Below are 27,486 nucleotides of genomic sequence, written 5' to 3' on the forward strand. Positions count from 1 at the left end.
AGCACATGAGTGTGATAAATAGAACAGAATGTTTTCATATTTTATATAGCCAAAACTATCCACAAATAATGCTTTTTTTTTTTTTTTCACTTAAAAATGATCTACAATCAGGAAGTTCCAAATAGAAATACAAAACCTGTCCTAACTGAAAAAACAAGTTGACAAAAAGATCTAATCCAATTTTTGGTGATAATATAGCATAATGAGAGATTTATAAGCAATTTTTAATAGGCTGATAATTTTTGACTGGGAAGACCAAATTAGGTAAAAAATTTAAAGACAGCACAAGGGTTAAAAACATCCAGAATTCAACCCTTTGCTGCTGATTCAACTATCACAACTTATTCAACTAACCATCTTATCACAAAATAAACCCCTTCAGGATGATACAGGGTGATCACCCTGTCAGAGTTTATTTTGCCATTTCAACTGGCTGACTATACATGATCCCTTACATTAAAAGGGTCAGTGGATATTTAAGGCCATGTAACATCTGTGAGTCGTTAAGGTCCCTCAAACCCAGTTACAGCATAATTTTCTGTAAAGCTGTTTTGAAACAATGTGTGTTGTGAAAAGCGCTATACAAATAGAAATGGCTTGACCTTTAAGGCTCAGAAGTTCTGTGCTTTCAACACATCGCATTTTAAAACATGATGAAAAAAAAAGCACTTTTCTGCTTTCTGTAGTTCAACACACATTGTGTAGGATTGACAGTTTTACGTTACTGACTTGTCAGATGTTAAGTTATTTTAGTAGTTAGCAGGTTGTAAATAGGCTAAAATAGATGCTTATGAGAAAAAAAAAATCTTAGCTGGATTTGCAAAAGTTTGTGAGGTTCATGGCATTTTTTTGCTTTTTTGTTTTTTGTGCAAAACTTCCTAGTGACTCGTGACTAAATGTTTGCAAATTCCTTGAGCACATCTGCACATTACTCTGTTTTTAGGGTTATACATCTAAATATTTAAAAATAGATACATAGCTTTAATAGTGTCCAATATCTCACAAAGACAATTTTTAATGCTCACACAAACTGCCGCAATTGCGAGTCGCAAGCACTCTTCTTGCATGCACGCACATACGCATTAAGCTTACACTATACTGTCCTGTATGTACAGAATTTACTAAGTGCTGTGCAAAGACCGGTATCATTACTTATATAAAAGTACATTACTTAATGTTAAAACATTTTTACATTTTAGTATTGACTTTATACAGAATTACTGGTACTTTTGGCATCCCTAAAAGATGATGAAGACATTTGGGGCTTTACTAAAAACATATGGGGCTTAAGACCCGGTAGCCCACTCTTAGCGCTGGCCATAATTTAAGCCAGTAAAAAAACATTTGAATTCCCAAATTGAAATGAACAGTGCATCATATTTGATGAAGTAATAAAATATATAGTTCGTACCATCTGACAGGACTTCATATGCCTCGGAGATCTCTTTGAACTTTATCTCTGCATCTTCTTTGTTTCCTGGGTTTTTGTCTGGATGCCACTTTAATGCTTGTTTTCTATACCTGTAAAAACACACACATACAGTACACCTTTATTACAATAAATTAGGCTATATTTTAAATAATAACGTCATCCAATCCAAAGGCACAGCAAAAATAAAATTATGATTCAATAAATAAAATTATGAAAATTGCTTCCTTAAAAACAAATTCCTCAACACTTGACAGATGTTATAACATCTTATAATATCAGCGAAACAGAGGGCATCACAATTAATCAATTCATAACAGTTCAAGGATGTTTGAGGAAACACGTTTTTCATCTAAATGCACTGCACTGTCCTCATTTATGATGCTAACACATCACTGTATTACATGTCAGGCAACTCCTAACAACCTCTTTCAATACAGGTCATGCTGCACAATGTGACTTTAGTTGGTATGACAACAGGTCAGCATCTCTGTAGTGCTGCACACTATGACTGAGTCAGCAGCACACGGCAGGGTCAAAGGCGTAAACCAAACACTCCATACACAAGGGGATTTGTCCTTTGCACATCTTTTAATAGCCTTTGCCCTTCATAGTTATGCTCTTTAGAAAATTCCCTCTGAACAAATCAGCAAATGCAGTGACCTACAGAATGAGGATTCAATAGAAGTTAGCTTACCTGAAAAACAAAAAAAGGACAAGGGAGGGAGTAGATGAATAAGGCAAGGACAGACTGTGTATGCATTCACATTCTGTCCTTGCTGTATGTTACATGCCTATTAGGGTTGTAAATATTCATTCATTTTCTCAATGCATTAATTATAAATCCAGCCAAAGTAACTGCATATGACTCTTACATAATTATCTTTTTTCATTTTGAAATATTACTTTTCTTTAATCAATTGTCTTGGTCAAAAATCTATCTAAATTGTAAAAATTTGAATGAATCACGATTTTTCAGTAGCTTACAATGTTTCAAAATATACTTATTTTTAAACATTTAAAGAAATTAGGTTACATGTGTAAACTACTGGTGACATACTGAAGAGCAGCATTATCCTCAGAGTGGTACGGCATGCATTCCAACACACAGCTCTGATGCATACTCCTCTTCTATATCAGTGTTTCCCAACCTTTTTTTTGCAATAAGTACCACCATTAGTAAGGCTGAAGTACCCCTTCATAAATAGAAAACCAAAGACTATATAGATTAAAGCTGCACTATGTAACTTTGTGCTCTCTAGCGACATCTGTGGTTGAAACTTATAATTGCAAGCAATTTGCAGAAGAACACTAAACGTGATTCGTGTTTCAGCACTGCTCTTCTGGCGGATGAATCTCATGATTTGAGCTTATTGCCTCTGTGTGATCATGACTCGAGATATTCAGAGCCAGAGTCATAACATGCTATTTTCATGTTGATATAATGTTATATGATTAAACATTTAAAACTGAAATATTACTTGCTTGGATGAAGATAAACAACACTCGTACTCACATATTTTGAATGAATAGGTGGAAAATTACAAATAGCGTACAGATTAAGAACTAAAGACAACTATAAATGTAAAGACAATGTTAATCAAAATAAATAAGCGTAATAAATTCCCTTGTGTTCCCAAATTAATGCTGCCAAATGTGTGTTCTTTTCGAATATGTGTTTGTATTGCGCTTTGGTAATACAGTTAGTTAATGCTGCCTAAAGAAAATAAAACTGAACTAAATTTTAGGTTCAAGGTGAACGTGTATTGTATTACTTTGATTTAATCACTTTCGTCTTTGTTTCTTTAATACAAAAGATATATATTAGGCTACTGAACCTGCAGAAATAAAGTGAACTAAACTCACAGCACCTCCTGAGATGATCAGAGATCATTTGCAGCATTCTCTTAGACGACATAATTCTTGCAAACAATTTTCAGATGAGAGAAAAAAAAAAAAAAAAAAAGAGTGAAAACTCTTTACGCTTGTTCCATGAGACCTGTTCCAGCTCACGCTGCATGCCTCTGAACAAACAGTGAATCAGAACAAGCAGTAGCTATGTTTCCATGTTTCCAAGTTGTGAATTGAATTTATGCGAAAAATCAGAATATCGGGAAAAGAATGTGCGGATAAAGCCGCGTTTCCATCCCTTGCATTCAAAAGAACAAAATCGTCAATTCCGGGAAAATTTTAGCGACTGTGTGACTCTTTCATGACTGGAAATGACAGCGCATCACACAGTTCTGGGAGCACTATGTGTGTGTGCATTCCTCCATCATGACTTTGCGGTGTGATCTAAAAGATATTCTTTAAAAGTATCAGTAAACCTGCTCTTCGGGAAAAAGTGCAAGTTTGTGTTTAAATAATTTGCTTTGCAAACTCTATGCAGGCTTTGTTTTTTTAGGACACCCGTATTTCAGAATGACCAGGGCAACAATTCGGTTGTGATGATTGGTCCGCTGGTTTGTCCGGTTATGAATTAATTATTCAGTCATATTACAGTTTTTAATGCGCATCTTGTATTTCTGTTAAATTCAATGAGTTTATTTGGTAAATGTGTTTCCATCATAGTTTGAGCATTTCTTCTTATCGAATAAAAAAAATGTGTCCACCTCAAACGAGTGTATAAGTTTTCCATGCGCATTTTGGAGATTTTATTCGCATCTTGGTGTTTCCAGCAGATTTTATGCGATATCCTAAAACGCGCATAAAAATAGCATTGATGGAAACATGCCTATTGATGGCTTTTTTGTCTGTTCTTAAAAATATAATAAAGTGTGTTTCTTCAAGTGCATCTTTGTGACTTACAGCATTTCTTGTCATGTTTCACTCCGAGACATCTTGCAGCAGGTCGCACGCCTGTTGCGGGTAGATGAGCAAAATTAACCGCGCATGAAATACATTTGGACCAGGAGCTTGCAAACTTGATTCAACCTCATCGTATTTGGCGGGTGGCGGGTGCTATTTTCACACCCTGGCCACTGTTTAATATATTTGGCGACTTTCCAGATCCATGGTTTTGCCATTTCCCGATATTTCCGATCATGTCCGTTCGGAATCGGCATCTTTTTAAGACATCGTCAATATCGATTACATCGTCCTATCACCCAGCCCTACTGTAGTTTCTTTCTTCTTTTTAACAGCTACTCGCAAACTAAAACAGCGCATTACCGCCATCTACTGTTTACATGGGAATGAAACAGCCGGCTTTTCTTTCCTATCTTCATGTACGTGACGTAATGACACAAGGATGTTCTTCATAAGCCAGCGATTTTGCGCCAAATCGAGCCCGACAGCTCAAAATACAAATAATTTTTATAGGCTTACCTTAGTGAATCGGGGTAAGGTAAGGACATTGTTTTGAACACTGTTAAATGTACTCAATCAATAATGGCAATTTGTTCATTTTTAACCTAAAACTCTTACATAGAGCAGCTTTAACATTATCATTAATATTGATTATTATTAATGATTAAATAATAATTAATTATATTTCTGTATATTTTAGTTATGTCCATTTTGCTTACATAGGAAAGAAATGGTCTCTTAGCTAATGCGGTTATTATACAGGGGACCTTCCAAATTGGTAGATTATGAAATATACATTTTACAAAATTGTATTTTATTTTAGGTCACATTTTAGCTTTTAAAACATTTACTAATTCTATGTATTTCATCAATACATATGATGTCTTGGAATTGTATATATTATATTGCATACAAGTTGTATAACGTGTATTGCACAAGGTTTCTTTAGTGCATCCCTGCCCTGTGTGATTAGAATTAATGTTTCTTTTTTGTTGTTTTTGATCCAAAAAAAAAAATAACAGAAAGAGTATTAAAAGAGACATTATTCAATGACCAATGGATTGCGTGGACCTCATGTTTGTCCTGTTTAATGTGTGTCCAAACCAAACTTTTACACTGAACATGCAAAAAAAAGGACCTCTGTGCCTAACTTCACCTAGAGTAAAAAAAGATCCATATCGGGATTGTTCAAATGAAGATCGCGATTAATTGGAAAATCAACATTTTACTAGTCACTAATTTTATTTTTATTTTAAGCCATACATGTGATTTTGTTAGGTTCAACATAGCAAAATCCAATTCTTTCGCATACACCCTGGAACCTGTTTACATATCCCCTGGGTATGCGTACCTCCGTTTTGGGGATCACTGTCCTGTATCAATCATTCTTTACGGGACTGTGCCTGCTCTCTACACTCTCACTGAAAATAAATTATGAGTAACCTTTTTGTAAGGCTTCCATGCACCTCTGATATAACCTCAGGACCACCACAGACCTTTACATGCAAAAATGATGGATGCAAAAATGAACTCTTGTGATGGATACTACTTAAATGATTTTACTGCAGGAAACTTTATTTTACACATACTGTATACACTCACTGACCACTTCATTAGGAACACCTGTACACCTACTTATTCATGCAATTATCTAATCAGCCAATTGTTTGGCAGAAGTGCAATGCGTAAAATCATGCAGATACGGGTCAGGAGTTTCAGTTAATGTTGTTCACATCAACCATCAGAATGGGAAAAAAAATTGATCTCAGTGATTTCAACCAGGCATGATTGTTGGTGCCAGACGGGCTGGTTTTAGTATTTCTGTAACTGCTGATCTCCTTGGATTGTCACACACAACAGTCTCTAGAGCAGAGGTGCCCAAACCTTTTCCTGCGAAGGGCCAAAAATCTAACTTGATTGAGGCCCGTGGGCCGAAAATAAACATCGCATTCAGGGCCTGAAATTCATTTCTGAAAATGGGGAGCTGGGGAGGAATTCTCCCCTTACATGGCTCATATGGGGGCATTTTTTTACCTTTTACCTTTTCTAACCTTATGACTCATCCTTTTATGTCAAATACTTTAAACAATTAATTCAATTTTAAAATGGCATGTTTCAATAATTACAAAGTTGCATGATCATTGCATAATGAGCATTGTTACTGAAACAAAACTTTCTCATTCACATATTTCCAAATATTTTGGCTATTAAATTAACATAGCCTACAAAACTAATGCACTGACACAGAGAAGATGACAGCATTTCTCCAGATTTGGAATGAGGAGCTTATAAAAAAGCTTAGCAATTCCTTCATGCCAATTTAATAAACCAGTGCAAAAATAAACATTTAACAATGAACATCAGAGATATGATTCATACAACAAAAGTGGTTAATGTTCTGTAAAATTATTATTGTATCATTAATAATGTTTGTTTTAACATCAAGGCAATTTAATACATCCAGATATTATTTTTGTTAATATTATTATTACCTACAATGTAGCATTTAATCATTTTAGTGCGCGAGCATGACACCGAACTGATGTGGAGCGTGAGAAGTGGAGTGCCAGTCTGTGCACGTTTATGGCGTGAGCTTCCGCCAATGACTCTGTAAAATCTGCACAACGGACGGTACAAAACAAATAATGTTCAGAGAAAATTCAAATGAAGATCGCGATGTATGTATTTGGAACTATATCAGATTGCAGGGGAATTTTATTGCCCAGAGCCTCCATTAATTTCCGACCCTGGATGTAACTAGAGATGGAGATATGTAACAGGTGTTTAAGTGTCTCTCTTCACCATGCAGCTGGTACATTACACAAAGCATGTGTGTTATTTCTGCCTTTAATAAAAATATGCTGCATTATGACTAATGAGGGAGCGCCAAGATATGAAAGTTGTTCGCCATCACGCGTTTGCAATGTTAACAGCTTTGTTGATTCTAAACAGGATCAATATAGTTGTATTGTGTTGCTCGCTTATGGAGACGCGTCATTTGCATGTGGAATCAATAGGTTTAGAAAGGTTTATACATCTGTAACATCTTAAGTTCAGTAACTACACGACAAAGTGCACACGCGCACTAAATTTAACAAGTGCTCAAATGCACTGCTGACAGCTGCAAGAGAGAGAGAGAGAGAGGGGGAGAGACAGAGCGGATTTACTCGCGGAGCTTCTGGAATTAGAGTTTGATACAAAAACAAGTTTACTGATTTGATTTTGATTCTTTGTCTATTGGTTTACTAATTCGCAGCTGCAAAGTAAATAGAAGTGTGTGGGAATTTTCCGCATTATGAACGTGGAACTTGCATGAATGATTAAAATTGTGCGCAATACCCGCAATCCTGTGCCGAATATCAGACCCTGCAAACTGTATTATATTAAAATATGAAAGTTGCCCTGGTTCCCCTACTTTATGATTTCCCTGCTCTAGAGTTTACTCAGAATGGTGCCAAAAACATCCAGTGAGTGGCAGTTCTGAGGACAGAAACACCTTGTTGATGAGAGAGGTCAACGGAGAATGGCCAGACTGGCCAGACTGGTTCAAGCTGACTACAGTAACTCAGATAACCACTCTGTACAACCGTAGTGTATTGTATATTAATATTAATATTAATGTGTAATATTAATGTAAACATAGCCGTTAATGTATTATGAGAGTGTGTAAGTTTTGTCCCAGGACAAAAATCATATCTCTCAAAATATCTGATCTGTGCGATGTGTAAATGCAGCCTAATGGACCTTAATAATAATCAAACAACAATATTGACAAGAAAGAGAGGAAAGCACTTTAGGTTGGATAACTTTAGTAGCTGTAAGCCGAATAAATTTCAAAGACAGGTCTGCTTCTCACTCAAACTCTGACTGCATTGAATCAGTATTAAATGTACACTTGTATCTAATAACCACATAGTAAAGATTGTTAATAATTTAAGTAGTTTTATTTTGCATTAGATTACTTTTTAATGTTTTTATACTAAGATTTTTTAAATGTTTAATTGCTGTTTTTACTAAAAAAAAAATTAAAGTACTATTTGCCCTGTTAGTGTAATGTCAAGACGTTTTAACTTTAGAAACACTTGAAGGCTACATTGTTTTCATTTATTTTGTTTAATATTAAACATTTTAAATAAAAAGGAGTGTTTTCAATAGCATATTCTTTTATTTATTTATTTTTCGGTGGTTGGGGTGCCGTGGGGAAAAAACACTATAAAGGGGTGCCACGTTGTTTAAAAAGGTTAGGAACCAATGCTATATAGAGAGATGTCAAAAGTACTGGTACTTTGGTACCAAGTCGATACTAAAATTAAAAAGATGTAACGATACAGGTCTCATTTCGGTTCCTGTGCTCTGTCTGACTGACAGGTGGCTTCTTTCAGCATGTGTGGTTATGTGTGTGTGTGTTTTGAGAGAGTTCATGGCAGAGCAGATGTACGCCTAAGCTAACGGTCAAATACTTCGTCAATTTTGTGGGTTTTTTTTTGTAATTTTGTCAAAATCCTCATCTTGGTATTATGTGAACAGAGTTAGTTATGTATAAAGTGCACCAATGGGACACAAAAGTCCATCTGTATCAAAAGATCTGATCTGTGCGTTAGGACTTAGTGAAAATAATAGACATACTACACATCGGCAGGTCTATTTTAATCAAACACCACTTACAGCTCCTGGCTAGATAACATTAGTAGCTTTAATGAGTATTAATGTATTATAACTAATGATCATATAATGAAGACTATACCGGTAATTTAAGAAGTTTTATGTTACGTTTCATTACTATTTTTAATTTCTGAACGTTTACTTGAACACTGTTAGCTAGGCCTACCTAAAATTAAGCCCTTTTTATTATTTGTATCTGTGATCTGTTCTTTTTTTGTTCTTAATTACTGACTGTTTACTTGTCTTGAATAATTTCTTGACCACTTAAAGTTTAGGAACTCCACTGATATTGGTACTGACAGACTACTGAAATTTTGTTATTGTGACAACCCTAATCCTATAAATTCAAAAGTTACTGAATCCAATCACTGTTCAATGAATTGAATGAATCTGAATTGCTCAGAATTTACAAAAATCTCTTTTGAATCAAAACAAATTTAACTGTTTAACAAATATTGCCTTTCCATAGAGTCCACATATAGTTCCACATATAAAAATGACCCTCCATATTAATTACACAGTGAGATTTTTGGAAAATATAAGAGAGAGAAAGAGGCAAAAACTAGCAGCAGTAGATGTCTGAAATTGGGCAGTATAAACTAACCCGTGCTGTACGGTCACTGTTATCATTAATGCCTCTACCATGTTCCCTGTACAAAAATAGATGCCCATGTCAGAACACGGGGTACTCACGCTTTCTTTATATCGTCATGGGATGCATTTTTCGGCACACCCAGGATCTGGTAATAATCTTCCATGGCTCAGGCCTTGGGTTTCCACTCCAGGGTTGAACTGAACTTTTGGCTACTACAGAATGGCTCTGGAAAGAGAGTGGCAAACATAAAGAGAGAGATGTAGTTGGAGAAGGCATAGAAGGGGGAGGGGGATGAAAAAATAGAGGGTGTGTTTCGGTGTGTGGGTGGCCACTGAGAGGGACAGCATCAAAAAAACTGACCTGTCATGTGCAAGTTAGGTTTCCACTTTCCATTTCAACAAGCCTAATACACACAAGTGTTTACCAGGAACATATGTCTCATAATTGAAATGTTACAAAAGTCGAGACGAGTTTTTCCTACATTGACAATTTTTCGGCAGCCACCCAAGCAGAATTTCGGGCCACCAAAACAAAATGTATGATATTCATCTCACGTTCTTTATTTAAATGCACATAACATTCTTCTCATCTGCAGCGCGTTTTCGTGCGAGTGTACTGTGATGCGATCACAGAACCACTTGCGCAAGGGATCCACTCTGGACTATTTTGACATGCACTAAAATAAATATTTCTCAAATGCACATCATACCCCTTACTAACAATTTATCATAATTTTACAGCAACAGTAACTGTGGAATTTTGACAAAAATGTTGCAGATTCACATTAAATATGCTAATCAATTAGGCAGAATCTATTACAACTTTTTTTTATTACAACTGTGGAAGTTGTAAAGTTTCTAAATGTGTTTAGGCTATTAATTTTCATAAATATTTTTAATCAAATTCAGCAATACTGGTTATAATATTCCCACGAGTGGAACACCTGCAAAGAACATGTTTGTTTCCCACTCCATAATAGATCTTTTTTTCCTTTCATCAGGCTCCTAATAATTTAAGTAATCTTTAGGAATATCTGAAGGCAAACAAGGCCAGTTTATTTCCTCATATCAAACATCATTCTAAAAGAACATATATTAGGCTGGAGGAAACTTTGTGTATAATTTGTCGATAAGTCTTGGAGGTCCAGACTTTAAACCCCTTAATGTACTTAAGCACAGATAAGACCATAGATGGCTTCTCATGTCTGTGGTTAGCTCAATGTAGCTAGTCTTTCTAAAAAAATACATTATAGAAATAAGGTGTTTATTAAATTAAGTTTAGTTTGTTTTCACACAGCACCTTAAAAGTAAAAAATTCTGCGTTATATTCTAAAGGTTTCATATACTGTACTTGGTGAAAACTTACACATATTCAATGTAAACATGAAATGCAATTAAGTAATCATGTTATATATTAAATGCAATAATGTAAACCAACTTGGAGCATGTGGATGAACATATACGCCAGTCACCACCGAAGACCATTTTTGACACAGGAAAACCCATGCAAGAGTGCACAATGAATACATTTCCCTTTTGTAGGAACTCGAGCTGCGTAATAGCATTGGGACACGCCCTGAGTGTCATATGGTCTGAAGCCCTTAAACAATCATGCCAATTTATTGGCTGATGGCGCTTAAGCGACGCCCCTAGGGAGCTATGTCATGGGCTCTATAAAGGCGCTCGCTTCGCGCTATCGAGTCAGATTTTCTGTTCTTCAGTGCACAATATCGTCTGGCTTGTGTTGTACCACGACTCATGTCGAAGCGAGAATCATTATTATTCTCCCTTTTGAGTGGCAACACAGGATGGAAGTGCTTACGTCGGTGAAGATTCCCACAGCATGTGTATTGCCTGTCTGGGTTTTTGCCACGCAGAGGCCGTGTTGGAGGGATCGGATTGCCCACAGTGTAATTTAATGAACATCAGGACACTCCGTGAAAGGCTTGCCTCCCTTGGAAATTCGGTCAAGCCATGTGCTGGTGCCATGCGGTCATCTGACTCGTGGGAGGCCGGCGGGGATGCCAAAGAGATGGGAGTTGACCAGCAGGCAGACCTACGGTTCTCTGTATCACTCTCCCTGGATTCGACTAGACGTTCTCCTGTGGAGTTTACATGTGGGCATTTGCATCCTAGCCCTGAGGCCGACAATGCAGTTTCCTTCGACGCGGAGGACGACGATGCCATATCTATGGCGGCATTGGATTCCGAGGATCTTGCCAGCGTCCAGGCTGAAGTATTGCCTCCTAGCGGTCGGATTTCCAGACTTTCGGCAACTTATGTAGGAATTGCTGGAGGTTATTACAAGTGCAGTGGAAAAATTGCACCTGGAATGGCCAGATGAAGCACAGTCGGAGGATTGTAAATCGATCTTGGATTACTTTTTTTTTTAGCAGGCCAGCACACAGCTACACCTCGTAGGCCACTTCCTTTTTCCCCAGACCTCCACCGTGAGATTTCGAAGTCCTGGGATCAACCTTATTCAGCCAGGATAAAGAATCAATCGGCCTCTGAGTTTTCTAATACGTGTCAAGCTTCCGACCACAGATATACTACGGTCCAGGTGATGGAAGAGATGCTGGCTGTCCATTTCTCTGCTTCTTTGGCAACCACATGAAAATCAAGGCCTGCTCTTCCCTCGAAGCTATGCACAGTTACATCGTCCTTGTTGAGCAAGGCCTACGAGGCTTCAGGCCAGGCGGTTTCGGCTTTGCACACGCAAGTCTCTCTGTGGCTTACGCTCACAGATATTCATGACAACGCCCCTGTGTCACAATCCGGACTGTTCGGTGATGTAGTCCAGTTGGTGGTGGAAAAATTCTGCGCTGTGAAACAGCACATTGCTGTGTTCCAGCAGATGCTTCCTCTTAGAGAGAGAGAAAAGCCCGCCGCAGCTCCGGTGCATTCACATTCAGTATCTTTGCAACGTCCCACCAGAGAGCCGCATAAGGAGCCGGTCACGAGTTTTGCACCCCCTCAGAAGGATTGTGGTCCTCGTTCATTCCCACCATCACGGGCACACCCATGTAGACATTTGGATGTTGGACCGGCACCTTTTAAATGGCCGGCAGGACACCAGAAGCGAGCCTGACGGACTTGCAGTGAAACAAAGGGTGAGCCCCCATTCAGTGGATGAAAACAGACCATATAAACATATCCATGTCATACCTGTTTGCCCTTCGGACAGTATTGGGTTGAGTTCGCCATTGTTCACTGTGACAACAATGGGCACAGAGGGCATGGCCGGGCCATGAGGATACACGCCCAGCACTGACACTCAGCAGCCAGAATATAGTTCAGTTTACCCCCACAAATTGTGCTGGGGAGCGAACATTAAAAACTCACATTCCGGATTCGCCTCTGTCTCCATGACCAAGGGTCTCGAGTCATGCATAACAGAATTCAATGTTCAAACACAAGTGTACACAAGACACACAGTAAAAGCAAGCACCACATGTTGTCCCTCAATAAAGAATGTTGGGGCCCAAATAAACATTTCCCCCAACGTTCGTACATTTTTCCCTGTTCAAAAAACCAGGGAAAGGTTTATTCTGTCAGCGTTCCTGCTGCAAAGGCATCTCAGGGCGCTCATCTTTTATGCCTGAATACAAAAGGCAAAAACATTATCAAATTCCCTTCAACCAGCCTCAGTAGTAGAGGAGTGAAGGCTTCCCTCCGCTGTTCCGCTGGTTCGGGGGCAGTCGCCAAAAGTATGCCAAGTGCACCATCTAGTGGTTACAGATTGTGCTGCAGGCAAAAGCCATGCATTAGTCCCTTTGTCTGCCCATCTGTCGGCTTGGCAGCTGGAGGGCATTTCAAACTGGGTACTTTGAACGATAAAGCATGGTTACGTAATTATATTCAGGCAAACTCCACCGGTATTCAACAGTGTTGTTCCGAAAGATGTTTCTGTTCGAGAAGCCCTGTTTTTTTATTTGGAAAATTCATTGCCTCTTAGAAAAAGGGGCAATAGAGGAGATTCCCCCTTCTCAGAGTGAGTGTGGCTTTAACAACCATTATTTTCTGGTCCCGGAAAAAGACGGCGGCTTGCATTCCATTCTGGATTTGAGACGCTTGAAATCCAAACTAATGAAATGTCAATTCAGAATGCTGATGCAGAAGCAAATAATGTCACAAGTGCAGCCAGGGGACTGGTTTGTGACAACAGATTTCAAGGACACTTATTTCCATATTCAGATTGCGCCGAAGCACAGGTGCTTTCTCAGATTCGCCCACTCAGAGACTTGGCTGCCCAACATCGAGATGACATTCTCAGCCATCTGAGCAATCTAGGGCTGTGTGTAAACCTAGACAAGTATGTCCTGTTGCCAAGGGATCAGACTCTGTTTCTAGGGGTGGCGATTCATTGGCGATGCAGGCACGTCTGTCTAGCTAGTCTGTCATTCCACTGGTGTCTAGCAATGTTCAGAGTGGGACGCGTTCTCCCTGTGAGAACATTTCACAGGCTTTTGGGGCTCATGATGGCGGCTTCTGCTGCCATGGGCACGTGGCATGTGAGACCTTTTCAGTGCTGGATGAACTCCACAAAGGGACTTCAAATCACTGACGCATGCGTTCCGTCTCTTCAAAGTGACGCGTGGGTGCTACCGAACTCTGTTACCATGGAAACGGACCCACCTTCTGATGTCGAGTATTCCGTTGTGACAGGTGTGTCGCCACAAAGTCATAAGGACAGACACCTGCACCATGGGTTGGGGCGTTGTATACGAGGGACGTCCAGCCTACAGGGTTTGGATGGGCCAGCGGCAATATTGGCACATAAATTGTCTTGAGATGTTCATGGTGCTTCATGGTGTTCATGGTTCAATTGCCAGGGAGGAGTGCATTCTCGTGCCATGCTGAGGCTGGCATGGCGCATTCTTCTGTGGGCACAGGACAATGTGCGGTCTCTACGAGCCGTGAAATTTCCGGGCTGGTTGAATTTGGGGGCAGATCTCCCGTCCAGACAGGCTTGATGCCTGGAGAGTGGACATTACATCCTCAGATTATGGAACAAATCTGGAGAAGGTTCGGCAGAGCAGAAGTGGATCTCTTCGAGCGAGATGTCACATTGTCCCCTCTGGTTTTCCCTTTCGCCCCAGCACCACTGAGCATCGATGCGTTGGAACATCAGTAGCCGACAACACGTCTTTACGCGTTTCTACCGATCAGTCTGCTGCACGCAGTTCTGCAGAGAATTCAGGAGGATCGGGTCCGGCTTCTGTTAGTGGCGCCGTTTTGACCATCTCAAGTATGGTTTTCGACTCTGGTCTCTCTCGTAAAGAAAGTGCCTTGGGAGATTCCAGTCAGAGCAGACATGTTGTCTCAGGCTCGGGAAAGCATTTGGCACCCCTGGCCAGACTTGTGGAAGTTATGGGTATGGCACCTCAAAGGGGAGCTCTTTTGAATGATGGGTTATCCCCCGCCGTGGTTGATACCATTCTGAATGCAAGAGCTCCATCTACTAGGATGCTTTATAGGTTGAAGTAGCGTATTTTTGCTTCTTGGTGTACAGCACGATGTAAAGATCTAGTTCACTACTCTGTCGGTACAGTGCTGGATTTTTTGCAAGAGCATTTTGGGGCTGGGGTTGCCCCGGCAATGCTTAAAGTCTATGTTGCCGCTATAGCAGCTGAGCATGTGCCCTGTCAGTAGACATTCTCTTGTCTCCAGTTTTATCCACGAGGTATGCAGGCTTAAACATTTTCATCCCATCCGTTCCTTTATGGAATTTATCTGTTAGAGGCACTCTCGGGTGCTCTGTTTGAGCCCTTGGCAACAATCGCTAATAAGTTTCTGACCCTTAAAACAGCCCTGCTATCCTGTCGATTAATCCCTTATGTATGGATTTTACACTAGGGTGGTCAAGGGCGGTGTTAAGACCTCGCTTGGGCTATTTGCCCAAGGTCGTTTCTACATCATTTTGCTTACAGACTATTAATTTTCAGGCTTTCTATCCTCCCCCATTTGAGTCGGAGGAGCATGAAAGATTGCATCTGCTTTGCCCAGTTCTGGCGCTGCGAGTTCATGTTGACCGTACTAGCCAGTGGCATTAGTCAGAGCAGTTATTTGTGTGCTTTGGTGGCCGCAACAGGGGTGTTTCAGTGTCCAATCAAAGACTGTCTCGTTGGCTAGTTGATGCAATTTTAAGTGCTTACGGAGCATGTGGTTTACCTCTGCCTTCAGGCATTCGAGCTCATTCTACGAGAAGCATGGCATCCTCATGGGCTTTGGCCAGAGGTGCGTCCTTGGATGGCATTTGTATGGTGGCAGGATGAAAACTGTCCTACCTCCTTTTTGGTCTTGGGTCTCAGGCAGGCCGTGTTCACTGCGGTTTTGTTAACCTGGTGTCACACCTGCCCGTGACCCAAGTGGAACCCCAGATACCGAACTTCCGCCCACCCAATTGCGCACATCTTCGGGTTGGCCATGAGCCCCGCCCGTCGCAGTGACCTCAGGACAGCTCTCAGATCTTGCATGTGCCGCCGCCAGTCATTACTATAAATAATATCATCATCTAAATACCGGCGGCATATGCTGTATGTAGAATTATGTCCATGAGACGCAGAAACGTGGCAGGGGCCCCGAACAAATGGAACAGATGAGTCACAAATTGGTGTGAGCCAAACGGTGTGGAAAAAGCATTTTTTTCTCGGGAGATTAAATAAAGGGTTTCCCGACGGCTCTTCGGTACTAATAATTTGGATGTATTTTCTTTTTCTTTTTTTTCTTTTTTTTTGAGTGTCCTGCGTCACTTGATACAACCGATCTTTAATAATGAAAAATATGGGTATGTGAGTGCATCATTAGGCTGGAGCTGTTGACCATCGATGACTTTCACTTGGTCAAATGCCTGTTTGAGAGACTAGTTACATGACTGCTCTAGAGGAATATCCCCTTCAATGAACCCCGAGGACGGGAATTCCCTCTCTTGCGTCATCTTGACGCGGAGCAGATGTAGACGGCCCTGGTACCACCTCTCCAGCCATAGACTCGCACGTCATACACCGAGACAACATTTTACAGGACCCATCCACACATATTTCCCTTAATAAATTCTTAAAATCAGGCCAATTTGTTCCCAAAATCAGTGGATGGGTGAGGTGGGAATTAACTGTGGCCTCTATTTCATGCTTTTTTACCCATGAATAGTATCTCAATGGTAACCACCGGATACATGTGAATATCCCCGTGCATACACCGCACCCTCACCCATTTATTCGTACCCAATGCCCCGCCTTGCACCAAGCGTTGGTGGATAGAGGTCTGGGTGCAACCCAAATCCACCAAAGCTTGATATGTATCCCCTTTTAAACTCACCGGTATCTGATACATCCCTGCCTGATCGAGGGTGGCCTGCGGAGCGTCAGGGATCCAGATCAGTGTCCCCACCTCCATCACTGGACACTGATCCTGGCAGTGCCCGGCTTCCCCGCAGCTCACACAAACCAGCCCAGTCTTCCCTACCATGCCCATGGAGGCGGTCTCGTCAACCTGGGGGGGAGAGCGGAGGGAGACAGGGGAAGAGTGAGACACAGTTAAGGGGAAGGGTTCCATGAGTCGGGGAAAGGGTTTGGGCGGGGCTCCTCCCCACTTCCGGAGAGCCGGAACAGGATGGAAATAGGAGGGGCGAGGGGGTTGAGAAGTAGGAGAAAGAGAGAGAAGAAAGAGCCTCTGGATCGCTGCCTCCCGGAAACGCAATCATGTAGTCTGGACGGCCTCTTCCAGCGATGCCTGGTGGTGGCACTGCACCCACTCACACATCCCCCTAGGGAGTTGGGAGATGAAATGCAATGTCACCAGGTCAATGATGTCCACGGTGATGCGGGTTCCCTCAGCCAGCAGCCATTTTCGACAGTCATCCCTGAGCTGTTGCGCGAAAGTAAACAGGCGGCCGTGCTTCTAAAATTTCAGGGTCCTGAAGCGCTGGCAGTTCTGTACAGGACTACGGCCAACCTGTTGCACGATGGCCTCTGGTCTCTATAGTTGAGGAGGCTGGTGGCAGGAAGTTGCTGGACCGCTAGCTGCACTTCCCCGGAGAGCAAAGGTAACAGGCGGGCAGCCCACTGGTTGGGTGGCCATTTCCACACCTTTTCGAACAAGTCGAGGTAGGCATCGGGATCGTCGCTCGCCCCCATCTTGATAAGGGTAACAGGGGTTGTGGGCTCCGGGGTTGCAGCTACAGCCCCCTCTCTGTTGATCAGGCTCCGGAACACCTGCCGATCCTCCACTTGTGGCTGGAGCAGGAGTTGGAAATGCTGTCCCTGCTCCAGGTGTAAATCCATGAGGGCTTGATTTTAATTCTGCTGGATTCTGGCAAGTGACTTGATTACTTTGCCCAGCAGTGAATCTTCCATTATGACGTTCTCCTCCAATTCCCAGGTTTCGGCACCACTGTAACAATGTTCGTATCTTCAGGGCAAATGGAGGTGTCAGGAGGCAGCGGAACAGTCAATGTGAGTATTTTTATGACTTCTTCAGCATCAAACAAAAACATAAAAGGGCTCTTAGTGGCCAAATATATACACAAGTAATGTCGATGAGAGTACATGTTAACAGTAGCGGACACACACAGCCAACTCTCTCTTCCATCTCTCTCTCCTTACTGCTGTGTCCGTCTGCCTTTCAGGTCTCCCTTTGCCATCACTATAACAAGAGACAGGTGTTAGAAATAATGACAGCCCAGGTGACGAGCCTTACTGTTCTCCCGTAGACAGATACACGACCTCGCCCCCATCCCCACACTTATATTACCTCCTCATCTACATGGCCATACTCAACCATACTCAACCATACATTGGTTCAAGCCTAATGAAAAACTGTTATAGTAAACATACTAAAATCATTTATAAAAAGATGTTCTTATACATGTTCTATTTTATAAACAGACAAATTTTTAAAACAAGTGGCCCTCTCAGATGTAAACATCTTATAAAGAACAAATTGACAACTGCATGCAAACAATCAGGAGCCAAATGACTAGTTCCAGTAGCTTTCTAGCTGGATCTCATTCAGTGTGTTATTTATATCTGCAGTGTCCTTCAGAACAGGCCCAGAGGTGACATGGCACAGCACTGGTTTTCCTCTGCACAGTCCAAGTATAATGCAATTTAATTCTAACTCATGTAAATAATGTATATCCCAGTCTTTTGCTAAAATATCAGCAGAGATCAAATGCCATTTTTTTTTTAAGCAGTTTAGCAGGTTTCTCAATTTTTTTATTTCATACTGTTCATTAAACAATGTCAAAAAAATAATCTTTTAAAATAATTAAAATGATTTTACTTCCAGGACATCTAGGTGTATTACGTGTGTATAGCAGCACACTTCTTTTCACACATAGTGTCAGCAAAGGTGCTTGCAGATCTGTACCTGACAATTTTCCCAAGGAGATTCTGAATGCCCATTGCTCATTGGAACAGCTAAAATGACTAAATGGTGGTTACCAAGGTTAATCCACCCATCGAAAAGCACACCATGATCAGTATTGCCAAGACCTTGGAGCTTAACAAATCAGTGGAAGATTTATACCTGCGTGCCACCCTAGCATGCTCAAATTTCACAATAATGTTTGACATTGGTTTGTCAGTAAGAAACCTTTAACTAGAGTACTACACTTCAGAAAAACGGTACACACACAAAAACTCGTAAAATAATTATTAAAACAAACATTTTAATAAGGCCTTGTTTGAAAAACTGGTTAAAGATGGTCACAAAATACTTAATACATGAAGCAGTTTTTCTTTCCAAACCTCGCCTTTTGCCCTACAGTCTACATTCCTGACTCATGCTCCAGTCAATCATTTTTAAACAACTTCATGGAAATACACTTACTGTAAGAAAGTCTTCTTCATCACTCAACTCTTCTATCTTCCGCTCATCTCTCTGTTGTACATTCCTTTGCGACTTGTTATGAAACAGCAGGCAAGGCAACCTCACAAATGTGTGAACACGTGTGAAATGACTGCTGAATTCTCTAGAGCTTGCTTGCTGGTTTATCACAGTGCAACTAAGAGTTGGCTGTCAGCAGAGCTCAGAAAGATCGCTTGATTGTAATAACCAAACCTAGCAGGGCCGCCGTTAGCTATAGGCAGACTAGGCAATTGCCTAGTGCCTCCACATTGCCGGGGGGGCATCCAAAAAACATGTGAACTAGGTAGTTAGCCAGGGCTGTATAGTGCAACAGTTTTGCTTGCAGTCGCGATTACAAATCATAACATGCGAAAATAAATTTTAACCCATTCACACTTATTTTCTAGCGCTTAAGTCGACAAATTAAGCTTATTATCAGCGTTGCAACAAAGAACATGTAAAATGAGCCTCATGTCTACTTTGCTATCGTGAAATCTCGAGGGCTCAAACTTTAGCGCATGGTCACGGACATATTTTCAATGTTGAGATAATGTTCCCTCTGCACTGCGTTTGCAGCCACACTCAAGAGCCGCGAACCACAATTTGGCTTCCAACATAAAGTTTGCCAAGGGCCTCTAAATGTCCAGAACCGGCCCTGAAACACAGATCCAGTCTAACAAAAGTTCATCCAGTTTTTGTTAGTGAAAACACTGGTTTAGTGGTTCTGAGGCTAAACTAGAAAATTAGAGGCAAAATAAGCTTATAGTTTCTCAACATGCAGGCTGATGATTAATGACAGCATACACAGGTCAGAAAAGACTGATAACCGATTAATCGGCCGATAGTTTTAAATCGATTTATAGAATGTTAAAGGAATAGTTTACCAAAAACTAATAATGCTCTCATCATTTACTCACCGTCTCAAACTCATATGACTTTTTTCCTTCCGCGGAACACAAAAGATGATATTTTAATGGAGATATGATGCCCATACAATGTAAATGGTGTCTAAATTTTTCAAGCTCCAAAAAGAACATAAAAGGCAGCATAAAAAGTAATGCATACGACTCCGTTGGTTTAAAATCCTATTTAAATCCAGTTTAAATCTGCCCCAAGTATTACGACACAATACATTTTTTACAAATGCTATAAAAAGAATAAAAGCATGCAATCAGAGTCCAAAAGGAAAAACCCTGAAGATCAAGTTAAGAAACCATTTAACTGGAGAAGTGGAAAGAATTTGTTTTACTGTAGATGCAGCCCTGTTTCTGCTTTTAGATGCTAGTTAGTCACTGCCAGAAGCAGATAGGCTCGTGTTCTGACATTCATGCTCAGCAGTTTGGGATGCCAGGTCAATACTTCATTCCGTCCTTCAATGAGCACCTACAAAAGGACTATAAGCAGGCAGCCTTGTCAAAAATGTTTTGGTACAAATCTGTACTGATGCCAGTAGGGGTGGGCAGCATGACAATACCTGCCAACATCAGACTGTGAAAAATAGGGAGAATTGGGGGGGGGGGGTACGTGGTTTGTATGTGCAAGGAACAGCAGCCGGTGGAGTTTCTGGTGCCCCCCTAGGGCAAGATGGTGCCCTGTAAGGAGTAGGTGCACTACGCAGACTGCGTAATATGCATAAAGTGAATCGGCAGTATCAGTCAGTAATACTACTGATGATGAATAATACCAAGAAATGTATTCAAATGGTCCCTTACCACATCCTTCAGTTTTAGTAATAAATGCTTTTGATTTATTAATAATAAAAAGTCTATATTCTTATATGCTGAGAACTTTCCTGACCCAAACAATTTTTTATTTTTATTATCTCATTTATTTATACATCTGTGTTAGTTTATATGTATCTTTTATGACCGGAAGAATAAAAAAAAATGCTTAGCTTTGGATCTGCAGCTCCACCTGTTCTAAATCAGACACAAAGAAAAAGTAGTGCGACCACACACTTGGTCAAAACTGTGAATTTAAATGCACAATCCAGAAATAATAATAATATCCACAGAATGTAGAGGGGTTGTTCATTGTCATTTTCACATTAATGTGGAAAAACCGACATTACAAATGTGGTAGTGACAGTAAAAGTAGCACTTACTGTATAATAAGAGGGGAACCATTCAAAACACCCTGGAACCTCCGGATTTGGACCTCTGAGACATCAGTATGGTATCCATGAAGACTGCACGATTGACTGAATTAATGAAATCGCAATTTGTCCTTGCATGGTAGCGCTTCACTGCAAATAAACAGCGCTTCTCCTTCAGCGCTTGAGTCAGAGATGTGGAACATAATGTTATGTTCAGCACAGCAACATAACATTAAACACATTACAGTTTAAATCGCTTTGCTGGACAGCTAAAGACGCATTTAATAGGTCCTGATTTCAATCTCTAACCCTCCGTGCAAAACAAGCCAAATTCCATTATCCACCTTTTTCCTACGTCACGTGATGCTTAACTAGAAATATGGGCATTACTTCCATTGTCAAGTTAACACAACTGTTGTTGCGGCGTACATCCATTCATTCTTTCGTCGTGGTATTGGGATTTTGAGGAGAGCGTGTATGATTTTGTATGGACATACATCAGTCACTATATCAGTGTGTTACTGAACGATAATAAACCGCAAAAAAGTCAAAGACAAAGAAAGCTCGAACAAAACTCGAGCAAAATTATTGGTTGTTTTAGTGGAGTACCTGTGTTAGTTCAGCTTCAGATGTGTGTGCTTGTACTTGTCACCCTGCATGTTCAAATCAGACAGACACAATGAGGATGAGCTGTGAAGTTCTTATACTTGGGTATGCAATCGCTTTGGAAAACTTGAAAATCAGACAGATATTTCCTTTTAAATCCACACGCAATTTAAACATTTGTTCGACGGGTGATTGACTGGTGAGAGGTGGTGATTTGCTGCTGTCCGGGACACATCAGGACGCCATTTTAAACCTCAAATGCGATGTGGTTTTTGACTACCTCTGTATGTGTTTTTTGTGATCCAATCACAAAACATTTTGTACCCCGTTTACAACTATATTTAGCGCTCGGATCATCACCCGAAACGCGTCTTATTACCGGCTGTAAACAGGGTCTTAAAATGACTGCAGCCAGAGATAGGGAATGCTGTAGAACGACTTCCAGCAGAAGTCCCACCCACATTCGTTACCCCAGTAAGACCCCCCAGGAAAAGTGGATATTACTCTGTAATGTTATGTTGCTATGGTTACAAACAGCACATTAATATCAAACGTCGATTAAAACCGACCGGAACTACCTGTGCATTCAAAGGTTTGAACTACATGCATTCCAGCCAATCAGAATCAAGTATTAGAACAGCCCATGGTATAAATATTAAATAACCATATGCCCACAAGAGAAACTGCTTCCATTTTGCACTGCATGTGCATATTGCTTGTTCTTTAAAATGTTCTTAAAAAATATTTTTATAAATGTAATGATGATGTTATGAATATTAATTTTAAATGGTTGATATATATTTTAATTAAATTCTGAATAGTTTTCACACACATTGAAAAAAAGAAGTACGACTTTTGGTTGACAATGCAAAAAGGCTGTGTAACAAAAATATGCACAGTTTCTATGTTTGGTGGTAAAATATTAAATGTTTCCACAATCCTACACACACAAACACATACATAAGTGCAACGGACTAGGATTTTTTTTTATTTATTTTTTTTTACAAAAAAAGTAGTTTAGTTATAAACTTGTATAAAAGCATCACCTAAATGATGTATTTAACATATGTTCAATTACATAACAAATGGAAACTGAAAACAACCAATGTATTACATGAGTAATCTAAAATTGTTAAATGCATTGAAGACCATAATAAACACACACGAGTCATTTACGACATACATGCACTCTAGGGCAGTGTTTCTCAACCTTTTTTCTGCCACAGCACAGTTTTTACAACTAAAAAATTCTACGGCACACCACTATTACACATAGGCTAACCATTGTCAATATTTTTCCTTTTCAAGAACTTGTCCGTGTTTTCTGTCCGTCTTAGTAGCGCGTTTACTAGTAATGTTTGAAATTTGGCTGTGCAAAAAACAAAACACATAGGTAGGCTACGCTGTGTGAGGTCACAGGTGGCAAGAGCGCTAAATGGTCAATGAAAAAACAACAAATTTGCTTCTTTTCTAATTTGTAGATTTGTTCTTGCAATGCCACAACAAATTACAGGGATGCAAACTCATGAGGGGCGAAAAAGGCAAGACAATCACTGGTCCACGAAAACATTTTCTGGGGATATTTTTTTTTAAAGAAAAAGCTAAAGCACCAATTCCAGCTATTTTAGTGATTCAAGTTTATTCAAGTTTACAATTTTGCAGAATTAGCTGCAAAATAAAGAGTATTTTGGTGAGGCTTGCTTCTGTTTCACAAATTTGTTCAATTTTATTAACTGATTAGTTCAGTGACCTCTTCTGGAAATGTCACTAGGTGATGACAAATGAGAGTCTTATGTGCTATGAGTGAGTCAGTGAATCATTTCGAGTCGTTCATGACCGAAATCTACCAAGAAACTTTATAGTGTTTAAGCATTAAAAGAACAAAGCAGATCTATAGTCCTCCTTCAGTCCGAGCTTTATTTTTCATCCAAAAAGACAACAATAATAGTCTAATTATAGTGAGTTTCAATAACGTCCTTACCTTCTCCTTTATTAAAACTTGCATGGCTACAAATCTACTGACTTCAAGTATAAGAATTATAAACACAAAGCAAATCTATGTTATCATTTTCCTACAGTAGCCTATTTAAACGGCTGAACATGGCTTTTATCAGAAAAGACCACAATAATAGACAATAATAATTTTAAGTTTCAATAATGTTCTTTCGTCATTGTAAAGCGCATTTCACACGAGTTGAGTTGAGGCATCAATGCTACGTTCAACGCCAGCGTCAAGCAGCGCATTGCCCTCCACATGACAAGAGTTGCAGAGAGCGTCATAGGGGTGATTTTACGAGTTTGCCACGCAAAAAAGCAGGAGATGTGCACAATAAACATTGAAAACATGTATTTGGAAGAGAGAAAAAAAGCTTGCAGTTGCTTTGATAGAAGAAAGTAATAAAAGGACTCGTTTATGTTTAGGTCTAACTGTTTTCTTGGTGAATTTAAATTTGTTCAATAACTGGGGTCTTTGATATTCGTAAACAATAAGGTAGTATTTAATTAAAAGAAATGAGACATTCAATGTCTCTTCATAAATTTGGACAGTTTTTAAATATTTCTTGTTGCTTAGTACTCTCAAAGACATTATTGGTGATGTAAAAATGTGTGTGAAAAACACTTTGGTGTAAAGTGGCGTCACTTTATTGACTTCAATGTATTCTGCAGCGCTGACGCGAATCATGTGCAAGACCCTTAACGCGTATAAATAGTCACTTTTGCACATTAATCATTGCTCTTCACAATCACAAAAGTGACCGATTGTGGTTTCAAAATGGCGTTTGGATCCCTGAAATTATTTTTTTTCATGCATTTATTTTGTGGAATTTCATAATTTTCCACGGCACACCTGGCAGTCTTTCACGGCACACTAGTGGTTGGGAAACACTGCTCTGGGGTAGTGATTCAAACTCTCTTATAATTTATATATATATGCAACTGAATGTTAAAAAAGCCAGTTAACACGGTCAAAGACATCTTAATTAAGGAATACCTGGAGTTGCAGATAAAAATTCCCCTTAATGTAAACATTATGGTCAAAAAAGTAGACAGCTGTGCTATTTTTGACCCACATATGCATTCTAGGTTTAATATTAAAAAAAAAAATCATACCAAATAATTGTATCAGCATTACAATTTGAGTAAAAGGTTGAACAATATAAATTCATTTCAAAATGTCTTAGTATTTGGCATGTGCCCCTTTTGATTTTATGAGTGCATGCAATGAAACTCATGGACTCAAAGTTGTTCAAAACTTGATCTATGTTCTCCAATCATGATTTGAGAATGATCCAAAGAACATCTTGTGTGCTTCAATGGAGGCCAAGAAATCTGACATTTTGTACAAAGGAGTAAACATGTTTAATGTCACAAATTTGCTTATTTGAATTAGTGACAAAAATATTCCAGAATCTTAAATGTTTCCACATTTTATGTCATACATTTTGTTTTTGTTTTGTTTTCTAAGTCACTTATTAAAAATAAGTACATTTGCCAACTCAAGTGCATGCTGTCCATTATGCAAAAGGGGGACATACCAAATAATAATAAATCCTAAAATGCATCTTAAAAATGAAATAAAAATATTGCTAGTTTGCAACATCAAGCAGCATAAAGAAGTATTTTTGTACAGCTTAAATAACTGGCAGTTACCTGCAGCCATACACCAAAAGTTTCAAGCTATCCTAGCCAATTCTTACATTAAAAATAAGGTGGATGACGTTACACCCTTACAGCGAAATGCACACTGGTACCACTCTTCCTCAAGGTAAAAAAAATCAAATAGCCAGGGCACCTTCAATAGAATCAATTTCTAAATGCTGGACTACACTGACACATAGCACAGAAGAACTAAAGTGATGCTTGGTTGGTCCACTCTATAATAGAGGCCTTGAAGTTGGCACATTACCCAATATTTTCTGAGACGGTCTCTTATATAACTTATATTCAAAGGCATTTAACACTATTATCTATTGTTGTCAAAAGTACCAGTACTTCAGTACCAAGTCGGTACCAAAATAAAAAAAGATGCAACGATACCAGTGATTCTACAGTACCGGTAGTACCGAGCACTGACTCGATCCGGTGTTACAGTTCAACTGGTTTTCATGTTAACTGGTGACCTTCTTCCGTTTTACACCAGATGTGAACGACCGGACATAGATTCATCGATTCCTAAAATCATGCTTCTGACTCAATATTTTGCTCTCCATTAAATGTAAAATAACTGCATGATGCTGGCATCATTGTACAAATTTAAAATAAGTAGTATTATTAGATCAAACGGCAGAAGTACGCAAGATTAAAGAAAATTAAAAAACAAGAGGTTTGAGATTCAAACTCGGCCATCAATAAAACGATCAGCACAACACTACACATTTGAGCTACTAGACAGCGACAATTTAAGGGGGCATCTTTGTATTCACATGAGTGTGTGTTCGGTGTGAAATGGTGTGTCTAATCCAGCAGTGTGTCCATGTTAACTTGTGCCTCAGTTTACAGCTGATGGTCTTTTCCGATTATGTAACTGTATGAAAAATGAATGTAATATTCTTGTCGAAACGCTACACCCAAATATTATGCGATATCATAAAATCAATCAGTATTTGAATGAACAACAATCTAGATCTATGAATATATTCAGACATAAATAGACATCCTCACTTTTACTTACCCACTGCTCATGTGTAGAATGTTCACCACAAGCCCTTCAGAGCTTTGAAAGGTCATAAGAGTATATCATTAATCAACCCCTCTTTTTGCAGTTTGAACAAATAGTTATACTCTGGTAGTCCGGTACAGTTAGTTACACTATTAGGCACAATAACCTATTGCATACCAACATGATAAACCATTTCACCAAATGTTGAAATGAGAGTGAACTAATTGACAATGGGCAACAACGGGTAATTTTGGCTACTTATTTTTCCGATATTATGATGTTGATCTACATTAATGTCACTATTTAGACCTAAGCCTACTGAGCATATGTCCACAATAATAACAAACAAACTCAGTATGGCTTTATTAATGTTGGAAGTTTGTTCATTCAATTACTGACTGATTTTATGATTTCGCATAATATTTGGGTGCATCGTTTCGACGAGAAAATTACGTTCATATTTTATTCAATGTCATAATAGGACAAGACCATCAGCTTATAAACTGAGTTACAAGTTAACATGGACACACTGCTGGATTATATGCACCATTTTACACCGAACACACACTCATGAGAATACAAAGATGCCCCCTCAAACTGTTGCTGTCTAGTAGCTCAAATGGATAGTAAACTAAATTGTCACACTGATAATATTATTGATGGTCGAGTTTGAATCTCCTACCTCGGTTATTATTATTTTTTTATCTTACATACTTCTGCTGTTTGATCTAATAATACCACTTCAGTAATCGTTTGAAACACCCCTTCGTGTGGTGTCCC

The 27,486-nt window shown here is 39.5% G+C and overlaps 1 protein-coding gene across 3 annotated transcripts in view; it reads right to left on the reverse strand.

Annotated features, from left to right (window-relative positions):
* LOC127451856 (dnaJ homolog subfamily B member 6-like) overlaps window positions 1–27,486 on the reverse strand; it is a 56,754-nt gene that overhangs the window by 25,784 nt on the left and 3,484 nt on the right. For 2 of the 3 annotated variants that reach the window (XM_051716853.1, XM_051716869.1), the window contains exons 2-3: window positions 9,593–9,719; window positions 1,412–1,521 (exon numbers count right to left, since the gene is read on the reverse strand). In XM_051716853.1, the coding sequence (XP_051572813.1) occupies window positions 1,412–1,521; window positions 9,593–9,657 (175 nt within the window). In that variant the 5' untranslated portion in view covers window positions 9,658–9,719. Of the gene's footprint in view, window positions 1–1,411; window positions 1,522–9,592; window positions 9,720–19,327; window positions 19,493–27,486 lie in introns of those variants that run through there. The other variant, XM_051716860.1, reaches the window with a different exon arrangement.

The sequence above is a fragment of the Myxocyprinus asiaticus genome, chromosome 2 (genome assembly GCF_019703515.2).
Source record: "Myxocyprinus asiaticus isolate MX2 ecotype Aquarium Trade chromosome 2, UBuf_Myxa_2, whole genome shotgun sequence".
Classification (NCBI taxonomy): domain Eukaryota; kingdom Metazoa; phylum Chordata; class Actinopteri; order Cypriniformes; family Catostomidae; genus Myxocyprinus; species Myxocyprinus asiaticus.